We start from the raw sequence: 13481 nt of genomic DNA on the forward strand, positions 1-13481 counted from the left end.
TATAAACAGACATAATTTCTTCTTCAGTTCCCCTGTTAAAGTCCTGTAATTGCTGTGTCGATAATACAGACTAACTTGTCAATCGAAATTTTTTTTGTTTTCAATAACTTCTCTGTCATTTTCTTCACTATTGGAAGCAGTACATCGAATCGTGCTTTCGCTTTTTAGATCCTTTGACAGCTTTAGAATTGGAAACTCTTTTAGACATAATCGAAAGTTTTCAAACTTACTTTTTATAAAATTGCTCTAACAGTCTGCAAAAAATAATAAGCCAGATCCAAATAGAACATTAACTGAAATAGATAATTTTAGCCTAGCTTATACCGTCCGTTATACATTAAATGAGCATGCGCAGAAAGATTGTAGCTTTAGGTCTGGATTATAGATCATTTCAGATTATGGACGTCCAGATTAAAGACTTTGTTCTGTATATAGCTTAGAGTTTTAATCGGCGACGCTACATTTCCTCCAAAAGTTTGCAAGAACTGCAGTTCATGCACAAAATCTACATTATTTATATCTTTTTGATTTTTAACAGTTACTACTTTTTGCAGTTTTTGACATAAGTTGAGCTGATCTTGTAAATACATGAACGAAAATACGTGATGCTGATTCGTATGTAAGGGTACAGGGGGCACCGTAGATGTGTTCGACAAATTGCTTAGTCTTTATTTTGTGTCTACTGTTGCAATCGTAGTAATTTGTGCAACATTTATCTTTCTTTGTGATTTTTTTTCAAGATTGCTTATTGTTATTCTACATAAAAAAAGGAAAGTATAGTTACATATTATGTTAAACATAGGACAGCTTTTTAATTCAGAAAAGCAATGATTTGAGCATAATTACTCAAAAAACATTTTTTTACATGAGCCATTTGTTTATTAAACTAAAAATTATTATCTTTCGAGAAGAAAGGATTGACATATTTATGGAGTACCACTGAATTTAAAATTTACCTATTTGAAGTTTGAAGTGGAATAAAAATATACAAGGTATTCTGAAATAAAAAACTGGCCATTTTCCGATTTTTAGCTATACGAAAAACCGAAGGAAAATGCATGCTTTAAATTTGATTTATTTACTTAAATAAACAAAAGAGTACCAGCACCTCCTTGAATTATTTGGCATTGATCTAATAGTTCATATATTTTCCAAGCAATGGTTTAAGATATACTAACTTTTTCAGAAGTTCCATTTTTATTTTTCCCCAGATGTCGGAAGAAAAACAGAAAAAACTGTACGAGTATCAGAATGTAATGAAGAAAAAGAAAGCAAGAGGAAGACTTAATAAACCAGAACTTTAAATAACTCATGTTTTTCCAAAACCCAAAGAATTCCCAAGCTTACGCTACTAGCATTAGTTTTTCATCTACATCTCAGCTACCATTGAAATTACCAAAATAATCAAAAAGCGAAAGTGTTCTAATAAATACAGAAAATGTCAGAAAGAGAAAAATTCTAATAATCAGAAAGAGAAAGTGTTTTCACCCAGAAATTAACTTTAACATCAATGCAGCCGTTCAAAAAGATCCAGAAGAAATACTATTGAAATCTACAATTTCTACAGTAGATATGCCTGATGATTCCGGATAACGCCTAAGTCCATTACTGCCATCCCAAGCTCAAGCCTTAATAGAAAATGGTCCTGGATAGTAGCCAAACCTGGTTTCGAGTTTCAGTTTACCAAAAGATAAAAATGGGACATAAATTTTTTTAGATGTTTATTTGTCGACTCTTGCCAAACAACTAAAGAGTTAATCTGATTTTCTAGAACGATTACGAAAGAATAAACCTGTTAATTTGGAATTTCAAATTTTATTGAAAAAAGAGACTAAGCATTGGCGCGACGTTATTGAAAGATTTATCTATGCCCTGCAGTTTTTGGCCAAACAAAACTTAGCCTTACGTGGTTCCAGTAAAAAATTATTCAAAAGCAATAATAATTTTTTAAAGTGTATGGAAATGGTCACAAAATTTGACCTTATAATGTCTTATACATTAATAAAATTCAAACTAAAAAATATGCTTCATTATCTTGGAGATAAAATTCAAAATACACCAATTAGCTTATTAGGGGATAATTATTTTAAATAAGGTCAAGCAGGCAAAGCATTTTTCTGTTTTACATGATTATACCCCTGATGCCAGTAATCAAGAGCAGACACCAATTTCTATGAAATATCTTAATTTAGAAAATACAGACTTGAGTATTGAATAAAAGTTTTAGTATTTTGTATTAGAACAGATACAACGGTGGAGGACGAAAAACATTCTTATTAAAAAGGAAAATGGTTTAGATATTAGTAATTTACGCGGCCAAGAATACGACAATAGTTCAAACATGAGAGGCAAACAGTTTTCGAGTAATTATGCTCAAATTGTTGCTTTTCCGAATTAAAATGTTAACCTAAGTTTACATTTTAATTTGTAACATCATATGTAACTTCACTTACCTTTTCTATGTAGAAAAATAGAAACAAGCAATCACAAAAAATATAAATGTTGCACAAATTACTGCAGTTGCAACAGCAAACACAAAATAAGGATTAAGCAATTTGTCGAATGCATCTACCCTTACATACGCATTGGCATCAAGTATTTTCACATTCAAATAAGATAGAAGGGAACACCAGAGACGAACTCCTGCCCTAGTTATAACTTTCAGTCAAATAAGTCAGTGTGCAAGGAGGAATAGGCGCTCAGATCTGGCAAACTGCCTTAACGCAGCTAAACGCCCCAACCCCTAGAGACGACCCAAGAGGCCGCTCTCCTATCGGTCAAACTGACGAGCTAAGACTGGATCGACAGGGATACTTAACGTTCCCTGTTCCCGTTCTGGAGGCATGGTAAAACATCTGCCATCAACAGGAACCCCAAACCCGGACAGATAAATGAAGTCACTTAAACACTCTCAGACAGACCAAGCTACCAATCCGGCCTACTAACACTATACCATGGTATACAGATGTTGGCTTTAGGCGCCCCCAGGGAGAAACCAAAGAAGGATATGAATACACAGTTTTGAGGCTCCAGGCACCCACTAGAAATCTCAAGCAGTTTAAAGATTCGCCGAATTCATCAACTCCATCGACAGGGGTGTTCCGCTTGTCTGAACCGTCCGGGTGTCCAGTCATGAATATCGGACTATATAGCTTCACCATAAACAATGGAACGGACAAGACAGTACCATACGGTCCCTGCCGAGCCTGAAACAGCCATCGCCAGTGATGACTCTAGTCCTGTGGAGACTGATTTTAAACATCCGTGGCTGCCAAGGTACAGATCCTAATCAGTAGCTTCTCAGGTTTTACCCGAGTCAACCCCCATAGCGGCATTCAAATAAAACAAGAATTTTCCTGTTCAGACAGGCAGCGAGACGAACTGCTTGTTTTAATAATTGCCTGGTGCTTTTTTGACATGCCACTGCACAACCTTGCACCTATTGGTGGCGCGGACCTGTTGATAAACGTGGGGATGAGAGCAAAATATAATAAGTAATGATTCACCAGGTCGGTGTCAAGAATATAAAATAGTAGGTTTAAAATCAAGGATGTTTCTATGTAGAATGTTTCAATTTGAGATGTATGCCAAGCAGCTACGAAGCCAAATTGTTCGACATTGTAACAGTATCATGATGAGGTATTTTATTTAGTGCCGAAGTGAAATTAAGAATTGGGATTGTCTGCACGTTTTACTGTGGGAAGAGAGGGAGAAAAAAAAAAAAAAAACAAGTGTGTATTGTATAAAGCATACAACAACAAAAAAAGAAGATTGTTGGTGGCTTTGATGTCCGGATTTTAGATCATTCCGGATCTCGGACCTTGTACTGTATATGAAATTTTTTTATTTGAAAAACTATACATTCTGCAGTTGTCCCATGGATATTAAATCTTGTTTAAAAGTTTTAACTGAATATTTAAATCAATGAACTTTTTTAATGTTTATCAGTATGTGAATTTATGTTCATTTCACATATACGTACAAATATATATAAGCATGCACTTCTACAAATAAATTAGCACATGTTTTAATAATATTACATTTATGCAATTTAATAATAATATAGTTTAATTTTTCACCATAACAGATGATACAAAAGTCCTTTCATAATTTTGGAACATGAAAATGAAAGTTTTCTAAAAATGATTAAACTAACAGCTATTATGATTTTAGGAATGGACAAATTTGGTACAGCTTTAATATTAGTCCTTTCGGCAATTTTTTGATTTGGCAACAAACTTTTGTCCCCAAGGTGTACCAGACTCTGGCGATCAGACAAAAACCATTAAAGGTAAATATATCTAGACTAAATAACAATCCTAAAAAATAAACTCTTAATTAGAATACTGCAAAAAAACAGTCATTCTCTAATTTTCAACGCTTAGTACAGCTATGATAAATTCCTGAAATACTGCCATAGATGAATTTATGGCAGTGTTTATGTTACGAGTAATGAAATTTACGAAAGGTTAATATTTTAAATTACAAAATATAATATTAATTATATTAATATATTAAATATTAATTAATATTTTAAGTAGTTAGTTTATATTTATATTATATTAGTATTTAGTTAATATTTTAAATCTAAAGAAGGTTAATTTTTATGTTATGAGTAATGAAATTTACAAAAGGTTAATAAATGCATTTAAATCTAGTATATGTTACTTTATTTTCTTAGATTCTGTTGTTAAGATATAAATAAAAAAAATATTTTAGATTGAAGGAAATTGAATTAAATTATTATAAGTAAATTTTGTACCTATGTTAAAAATACTTTTTATGAATTAAATTATATAAATAGTAATAATATTAAGAAGTGTGTATTTTTAATCACTCAATTTATTACAAGTAATTTATGATTATAATTTAAAAGCTAAAATTAAATTATAATGAGTAAATTTTATACCAATGGTAATAATACACAACAATGTCACAACTGATGATTTCTGCAAAAGATTCGAACAGTCATTGGAATCATCTAGTGGGGGAAGTGATAAGCCACTGAACACTGGTAGTTCAGGCTGGCTATATGGAAGTTTTTGTGGTTTTCCTTACGTGTAATATGAATCTGAGCCAGTTTCTCTTAAAAAGTCCTTTATGAAGGCATCCTTCCTCTGCTAGCCAGCATTATTTTCTATTCATAAATACTGTTTTCTATTCTTAAATACAGATCCCTATATTTTGTTTGTCCTTTTACAATCAGGTAACAAAAATTAGCTTGTTTTAATGAAGAAAAAAAAGACTGTTTTTAATTATGAGTTAAATGAAATATTTTGAAAAGTAATGTTACTTTTATTCTTCTACGCTTTACACTGCTGTAGCTAGCCACATCATTTTTATCAGGGCTGTGGAGTTGGTAGGGAAAACGACAGACTTCGACTCCTGGAACTTTAAAGACTCCAACTCTCTCATATACATATACATGTGTGTGTAAATATTGAATGATCTAAAATTCACCGAGTTCGAAAACAAGCTTTTCTAATACTTGCGCAATAGCTGCAAGTAAGATAATAATAATTTATTTACTAAAGAAATATTAATTATATTATCTCTTAATATAAATTTAGTAGAATGTATCAAAAAAGAAGGTACCCATATGTAAGAAGTTCAAAAACACAATTTTCGGAATTAAAATTCCTACATATGGATACCCTCTTTTTTGATACATTCTACTAAATTTATATTAGGAGATAATATAATCAATATTTCTTAAATAATAATTTATAAATAAATTATATGTGTGTAAACATATATTAACACATGGGTTACAGCTTATTTTTTAAATATAAAATAAGTAATAGTGCTACAGAAAAAAAAATGGGTTAATCTTTGGATTATGGTAACTTGGCGATTTTTTGGGGAAAATTTGACAACCAACCCTGCTACAGCAACCTGCTAGTTTTGTTTTGGATGCCATTTAGTTTTCACAAAGTAAAGGCATGTTTTTTTTTTTTTTTTAACTCAACATTTTTTCCAACAATCTGCTAGCCGAATTACGCTTATACTAGAACTTTTATGGAACAAAAATGCTTAATCATGATGAAGATTAGGTGCGAAATTGGGAGAAAGTGCAGAATCGCAAACTGCTTGCCGCGTTTTTAAGAATTGTACATACACAGTATCATCCATGTACACGTCGACCTATTTTCACTTAAAACAATCCCAGAATTGCACAAAAATGGCATTGCGCACACTCTTGACTTTATCCATGTACACTACTAATGTCCTAACTAGTAACTTCTATCGCCTTACCAAAATGTCACCAAACTACCTGTTACCACATTCCAAAGATTAGCCAAAAAATGATGCCATAGCAAATGATTTGTATTAATTAGCATTTATTATGAAACAGAAAAACTGGCATTAGTTAATTCAAAGAAACAGTATAGCTTCGGCAAGATCTTTTTTGTTGGAGGACCATAGATCCGATTTGATATATTCAGAGCTGAGAACCTTTCTACACTGATTTGAGTAGGAAAAAGAGCTGTTACTGTTAGTGTTTAAGGGCTACATCTTTTAACATTTCAGGATAGATTTTTATAAGTTCTAAAACAGGTGTCTTGCAAGAGCAATCATATTTCTCTATTTCTTCAGGGGCCATGTAGAAATCTAGTTTGTATTTTCCATTTTCATATCTAAAGGCTCTTGGTTCTTTATTTTCATTCGTTTTGCCTTAACATTTTCAATACTATTCAAAAATATTTCTCAACATCTAATTCATCACTGAAAGCGGATAATAGAAACTCAGTTGCTATGTCTGCAATTTGACTGTGATGATTCCAATTATTCTCAAAATAATTTCATTCTCATTGAAAGTTCATAGATATTATCTTTGCCTTCTTAATTTGTTCGTTATCAAACAACATTCGGTGTTTTGGATCTATATATATTGAATGCAGCAAGTTCTCATTGTCTAGCAAACTAGTTTCTCTTTTCTTCATTGAAGAAATGATTCCTTCTGCAATAAACCCTCGATTCCAGAGAGAACAAACATTGCATTCTTCGATTCTTGCCTCCTCTTAATTCTTCAGATTGTAGCTTTTTCGTGGAAAGAAAGAAGAGTTTCCAATTCTGAAAGATCATTCCACAGTCTTCCTGTTAGTGAAACATTAGGGTTATCTAGATCTTCTAAAAAAGTTCTTAATTCTAACAACCTCTACATCATCAAATATGTACTTCCTCATTGCATTGCTTGATCAATAATAGCTCCTTTTCCTGCTCACTTCCTAAGAATGGCATCAGTTTCTTGATGCTATTGCTTTTTACCTAAATTTACCAGTGAGATTTGTAACTAAATGTTTAATCACTAATGACAAATATCACATCCATCCTCCTCTCTCTATATATTTATTTATTAATATGTGAATAAAATTGAAAATAACTATTTACTAATATATATAGTCCATAAATAAAAATAATAATTCAGTTTGTCATTATTATTATTATTTTTTTTTTTTTTCAATTCACTTTAATTTTATTTCAAATTCAAACTGTCCAACAAAATCTGGAGTCTTGAGTCGAGCTGTTTTTAGCAACTCCAGCTCCTACTCCTTTTAGCCCAAAATCTGCCCAACTCTGATTCCATGACTCTGACTCCACAGCCCTGATTTTTATATAAAAGTTTTACATAACAATGGTTTAAAGTTGTGGTAATAATATTTCTAGTTACCTCACTTTTTTCATTCTGAAAAAGTCTTTCCAACAGCAATTGAGTGATGTTTAACACATGAAATTAACTGATTTCTTAGGAAATAAATCTTATTTCTGAAGTGAAGAAGTGTTATATCTATAGGTCGAAAAGTTTGCCAAATACTGTTCAGTTTTGGAAAGCATTAAAATTAAATAAATAATTTGTATATGATGCAAACAAAAATGCATTACACTATTTTATATAGTGAATAATTAATAAGGAACAAAGTAAGGTTCCTTTATTTTGTAACCAGAGTTATTTTATGTTTGGCATCTTTACTGTCACTTTCCCTGTCCGTTTTCTCACCAGGATGCAAATGAAGTTTTTAGTTTACAAAACAAACCGTGTTTTGCTTTCGAGGCCACGTTGTTAGATAAGATAAGATTTGTAGTTTTCAATCTTTCATTATAGCTGTTGATAGTTGAATTCCATGCAGGTTTAGTTTTGAGCCAACTTTGCATTCAGTTGTTTTGTGTAGCCTTTGGCTACTAGTTTATTTGAAATTTAAATTTTACATTTGAATTTAATTGTTAACATAAGTTATCTTGCCACAAGTGATTGACTGAGTCGTAAGCACAAAGTACGCCTTCTGTTCTATATATCTAAACATCATAATAGAATAAGAATGTATGTTTATAAGAATATATCTAAACTTTACAATAATTACATTTAAAGACATTGAAATCAGTATTTAAGTACTTGCCATGTAGTCAAATTTTTATATATAAATTGTACAATTACTTTTATTATAGAGTTTTTGTTACAACAAATTCAGATTTCAGTTAGATTAAATGTTTAAGTAATGCAGAAAATTTGCATAAAATTTAAAATAAAAAGTCAACTGTTATGTCAACAAACTATTAATAAAAGTAATGATGAAAGAAATTTGAGAACCGTAAATTATAAGCAATATATTCTATGATCTAAGCAACATTATATTTTTTATATTCAGACAAATTATAAAAATGTTATAAAAGAAGTAATGAAAACCTGAATTCACGCAATTACATTAACATTTTAATTTAATAATTGAAGCAAAAAAACGTATTTTTAGACAATGGTAATTTTGATCATTGCCCATTTTAAGAAACATTAAGAAGTCTTAGCAAAGGAAACACCAAGAATTTACCTAATGTTTCAAAAAATCTTTTTTTTTTCGGGGGGGGGGAGGAAGCAGCAGATTTTATAATATGCAAATTTGACATTTGAAAAAACGTCAAGAATAATGTGACGTAATATTAAAAGCATCAGTTTTTGGCTTTTTTAAAAATGATATTGGGTAAAGTGCAGAATGTTCCACTCATTTGTTTGGCGCTTTTTTCAAGAGTAAGAGGAATTGGATTTTTGTCAATTTTCTTTGACTTTTTAAGTGAAAATAGGTCGATGTGTACATGGATAAAGTCAAGGGAGTGCGCAATGCCATTTTTGTGCATTCTGGGATGTTTTTTTAAGTGAAAATAGGTCGATGTGGACATGGATACTGAGTATGTGCAATTCTTAAAAACGCGCCAAGCAGTGGGTGATTCTGCACTTTCCCCACAGATTCTTTTAACAACAAAGTAGTCACTGTTTTATTATGCCTAGTTTATGATTATACTTAATTAAATAAATATATTTCATAGATCTCATATCACATATGAGATTAAGAGGACACAGTTTTTTAAAAACAAAGTTTTAGGGACAAAAAGGCAACATACCAAAAGTAATAAAGACATTTTTGAAATAATGATGCTTCTATAAATAAAATCGGTAAGCTCTTAATAGAAAATTTATTTCGCAAGCTACTCATCTATATTACCATACAAACTACAAACAGTACATAAAGCATCATAAAGGACACTATCAGAAACTTATGGAACAGGAAAAAAATAGGAATGGCTTCTTTTTGCACTACAAAGTAGGTTTTTTTGCCTGCAAATATAAAATGTGCAAAATACTTAAAGAATTGTATTCTTTTCACTTAGTAAATATAAACTGGATCGCAAAGTTGATCAAAATGTAAAAATTAAAAGACAAGGAAAACAAACAAAACAAAAAACAAAAAAAAAAAAAAATCCAATTTTATAGTAAAGGGAAAAGTCTTTGATCAGGGAAATGACTGCTCTGCTTTAGTCGGGAATTGAATGGTACACCGCGCATGTTTGTCTTTAGCGCGTAGATTAGTTTCGGAATCTCGGATGTGTGTTCCATATCATGACTGAGGATTTAATGCTTTGTGTGATTAAAAACTAGTATTGAGAAATGTTTAAAGTTTGGGAGAAAGGTGTTGATCTGTATGAAAATATGAGACTAAATAAATGTTTATGTATGAATTCAACACACGCTGTCGCGAAGGATGTATTTCTGTCGGTGTACCATGCTAGCTTCGAAAGCACCGATGGTAGGCATGTCTTTTTCATGAATTAACTGAGTTAAAAAAAAAAAAAAAGGTTTAATCCTAGCCTTCTTAATTTTTTTAAAAATTACTATTAAGTAATTAACTGTTATCAATTCAATAGTATGTATCCTTACTGTTCGATTGTGTGTAGCAACTAGCATTATGCCAACCTTACTATGATGAAAAGCACGACTAGGGACAAACTAAAGCTAGAATTCATATTGTAATCCTTTGATTTCTTTTTTAAATTTTGAGTCATTAAGCATTAACCAACACTTTACCGTTACTCTATTCTTTTATTTTATGAGTTCCATATTTGAGAACTTCATTTAATCATTTCATTTCATCTGATGTATTATTCAGATGCAAAATGAAAATGAACATCTAACCCTTGTGGAAATTCTAATTAATTTGTTGAATGTATGAATAAGTACTAGAGGTGAGCTCCGGAGTAATTAAACTTGATTTAAGCCCAGCAGATTACTTCCAAATTTAGTGAACTGATAGATTCAAACTGTTTTGAACTAATATTCATATTTCTGTTTAGTGGCCTAGGTATTTAACTATTAAAGCAGCCACTGCATCATAATCTCCAGTCCGGCCCAATTCAGATTGATATAATATTTTTTTCTCATCATCCAATGCTATATCAATTAAAATCTGACAGGAGGATGACTAGGAAATTGCAGATATCAGCTAGGGTTCACATTCTAATCCTTTCTGATTTCTTTTTTTTTTTTAAATTCAAGATTTTTATTAGCCATCATCCAACAGAACCATAGCTAGGGTTTTCAGCACACAGGAACAACTGAAGATTTTGTGCTCCTTCCTATTTGCCACGGAAAACATTTCATTCTAAAATTTTGTAACAAAAGTTTGGTGTACCTTGATCCTGTGTTTGCTAAGCCTCTATTATCCAATAGATTGCTGTTATAATTTACTTGTATTTTATGACTCTGAAAACTTTGTTTAATCAAAAGTTTCATCTAATATTATGTTATTCAAATATAATATGAAGGCATACGTCTAAACCAAGGCTCTTGTGCAGCTGTATAAGAATAATAATGTATGTCTTAAATGAAGACATATCAGAGTTAAGTTTCAAAATGATCCAGCTTGAAATTTAGTAAATTATTTCCAAATTTAACCTGCTAATAGATTCATAATGCCTTAAATTACATTATGTCTAAGACAAGCTATTCTGTACTCTGTTAAGTGGCTTGGGTACTTACTTGTTAAAACAGCAACCATATTGTAATCAGCAGTTCATCCATTAATCTATCATCTAGTACTCTATAAATCTGAATCTGATCCATCTTTATCATCTAGTATTATGCCAATTCGAATCGGACAAAATGATATTTAGGAAAATCTACACTTAAACTAGAGTTCACACTATAATCATTAATCGTTTCTTTTTTAAAACTTTTTAAGATATTTGTAAAGCATATCCAGTAGGTTGTTATTATAATATACTTGTTTTTTTATGATTGCTAACTTTGAGAAATTGTGTGATTATAAAGTTTCATTCTGATATTATGTTATTTAAATATGAAATGAAGATCCACAGGACAGGAAAGAAGTAAGTGAGACATCAGAATTTCACCATTGATTGTACAGATATAGTCCCACCCCACTAACTACACAGTTTTATACCAATTTTGATCAAGAATATCCAGGAGAATGTATCTGATAGTCTGCCACTCTTCTGTTGTTACCAAACCACACAGGAGGACTTTTAGCAGAACATGTATTTTGAGTCCCTCTATGCCACATAGGCAGTAAATACACTTATAAATATGTATGTCTGAGATTTGAACCTGAGCTCGATGATCATTAACCATCATCAGGCATCATTAGCCAGGCTGCAATGAAATCTGAATACAAGGGCTTCAATGCATTTTTGCAGATATCCTGGTTAATGGAGAAACACTTGATTCCAAAGTGATCTAATCTTAAAATTAAACATAGATTATTTCTAAATTTAGTCCACTCATGAATTCATACTTTCTTAAATTACATTAGTATCTCTATTAAGTGGTCTGAGTACTTACTTTTTAAAGCAGCCACTGCATTTAAGCTTCCAAAATTTGCAGACTTAGTTACCCATTCTGTAATGTCAGATTTCAAATGTCGCTAACAATTTATTTGATGGCTTTTTTAACAATAAAAACTGCATCCTATATAAGACCAGACTTAGGATAACTATATGAGTGGCTAACTCATCATAAAATAGGAATTAATATAGTATAAGCTATCTTTTCAATAAAAATGTTGCTAAGGTTTTATCACGCTGAAATTACTTCAATGTATATTAAGTAAATCAGATTAACACCTGAAAAGAACAAAATGTAAAATTAATTATAAAAGCAGAGCCTACAATCTTAAGTATTTTTGACATTGGACAAACAGAGCATGACCATGAAATTGAAAATAATACATATAGTGGTATAGATAATAACGAAATTAAATTCAGTTTATTCGGTGACAATGCTAAAAAAATATCAAATTACTTCATAATTAGGTGAATTAGTTTTAACATATTTAAGTGTTCCGAAAAGAATTTTGGGTATTTTTCTATTATGCCCCTGCCACCCATTGTAAAGCCTATGAGTGACTATTTTGATACCGAAAACTCTAGATTTAAGTTAGTAGCAATTTTGATACTGAAATTTTCTTTGAGACTGAATTGGAAGTTTGTTTTACTTTCACAATCCAGCAGAACAGTGGCTATTCTGTCGTGAACTTGATCTGCTAAGTAATTGAAGCCATATGAATTTATGGGAATTGTAGAAATAAACTTAATTCAAAGTTATGTGAATGAAATTGATTTTTTCCCAATTTGTTTTTGATAATCTAATGAACATAATAATTGAAGAAATTAATAATTTCTGTGAACAAAAGATGAGTGGAAATCCATCTTCATCTGAAATCTACATACTCCAGATTCCTAGTATTAATTATTCTCCTGGGGTAGATTTAAAAAGTTCGACCTGAAAATGTGTTTCATTACTAATGAAATGAAAGCAACTAGATTATCACAGACTGCCTTCTTTCTGAAACATTTATGCTATAATATTTGATAGTATATATATATATATATATTTATATATGTTATGTTAAATATAGATATAAGAGTAAAAATATATTTCAGGGTACCCCTTGTGAAAATTGGCGATTTTTCAGTGCCATTCCTGTTTACATACTACAGTCAAAAGTCGTTAATCCGGACTCGTCGGGACTTCGGCGATTCTGTATTATCGATTTTTCCGGATTATAGATCATCAGTTTAAATCTGGTAAGATGGTATGCAGAAATTATAAAATTAAAAATATGAAACCGTAATTTATGAAATAAAGAACAATTATAATCTAAAGGGTATCAAAATTTACAAAAAAAAAAAAAAAAAAA

The 13481-nt window shown here is 30.9% G+C and overlaps 2 protein-coding genes across 5 annotated transcripts in view; one reads left to right on the forward strand and one right to left on the reverse strand.

Moving 5' to 3' along the window:
* Nucleotides 1–9592, reverse strand: part of LOC118190800 (uncharacterized) — a 60148-nt gene extending 50556 nt beyond the window's left edge. For 2 of the 3 annotated variants that reach the window (XR_015040827.1, XM_085815756.1), the window contains exon 1: nt 9391–9592. Coding sequence is in view for 2 of the 3 variants with exons in the window: in XM_085815756.1 (XP_085671882.1) it covers nt 9391–9408 (18 nt within the window). In the remaining variant the exon portion in view is untranslated. The remainder of the gene's footprint in view (nt 1–9390) is intronic. The other variant, XM_085815755.1, reaches the window with a different exon arrangement.
* A 126-nt stretch (nt 9593–9718) lies between these two features.
* lin (protein lines homolog) overlaps nt 9719–13481 on the forward strand; it is a 63205-nt gene continuing 59442 nt past the window's right edge. The window contains exon 1 of one of the 2 annotated variants that reach the window (XM_035368630.2): nt 9719–10073. In XM_035368630.2, the coding sequence (XP_035224521.1) occupies nt 9935–10073 (139 nt within the window). In that variant the 5' untranslated portion in view covers nt 9719–9934. The remainder of the gene's footprint in view (nt 10074–13481) is intronic. The other variant, XM_035368631.2, reaches the window with a different exon arrangement.

This window comes from Stegodyphus dumicola, chromosome 4 (assembly GCF_044657685.1).
Source record: "Stegodyphus dumicola isolate Sdum_Otavi_A_Nest chromosome 4, ASM4465768v1".
Classification (NCBI taxonomy): Eukaryota; Metazoa; Arthropoda; class Arachnida; order Araneae; family Eresidae; genus Stegodyphus; species Stegodyphus dumicola.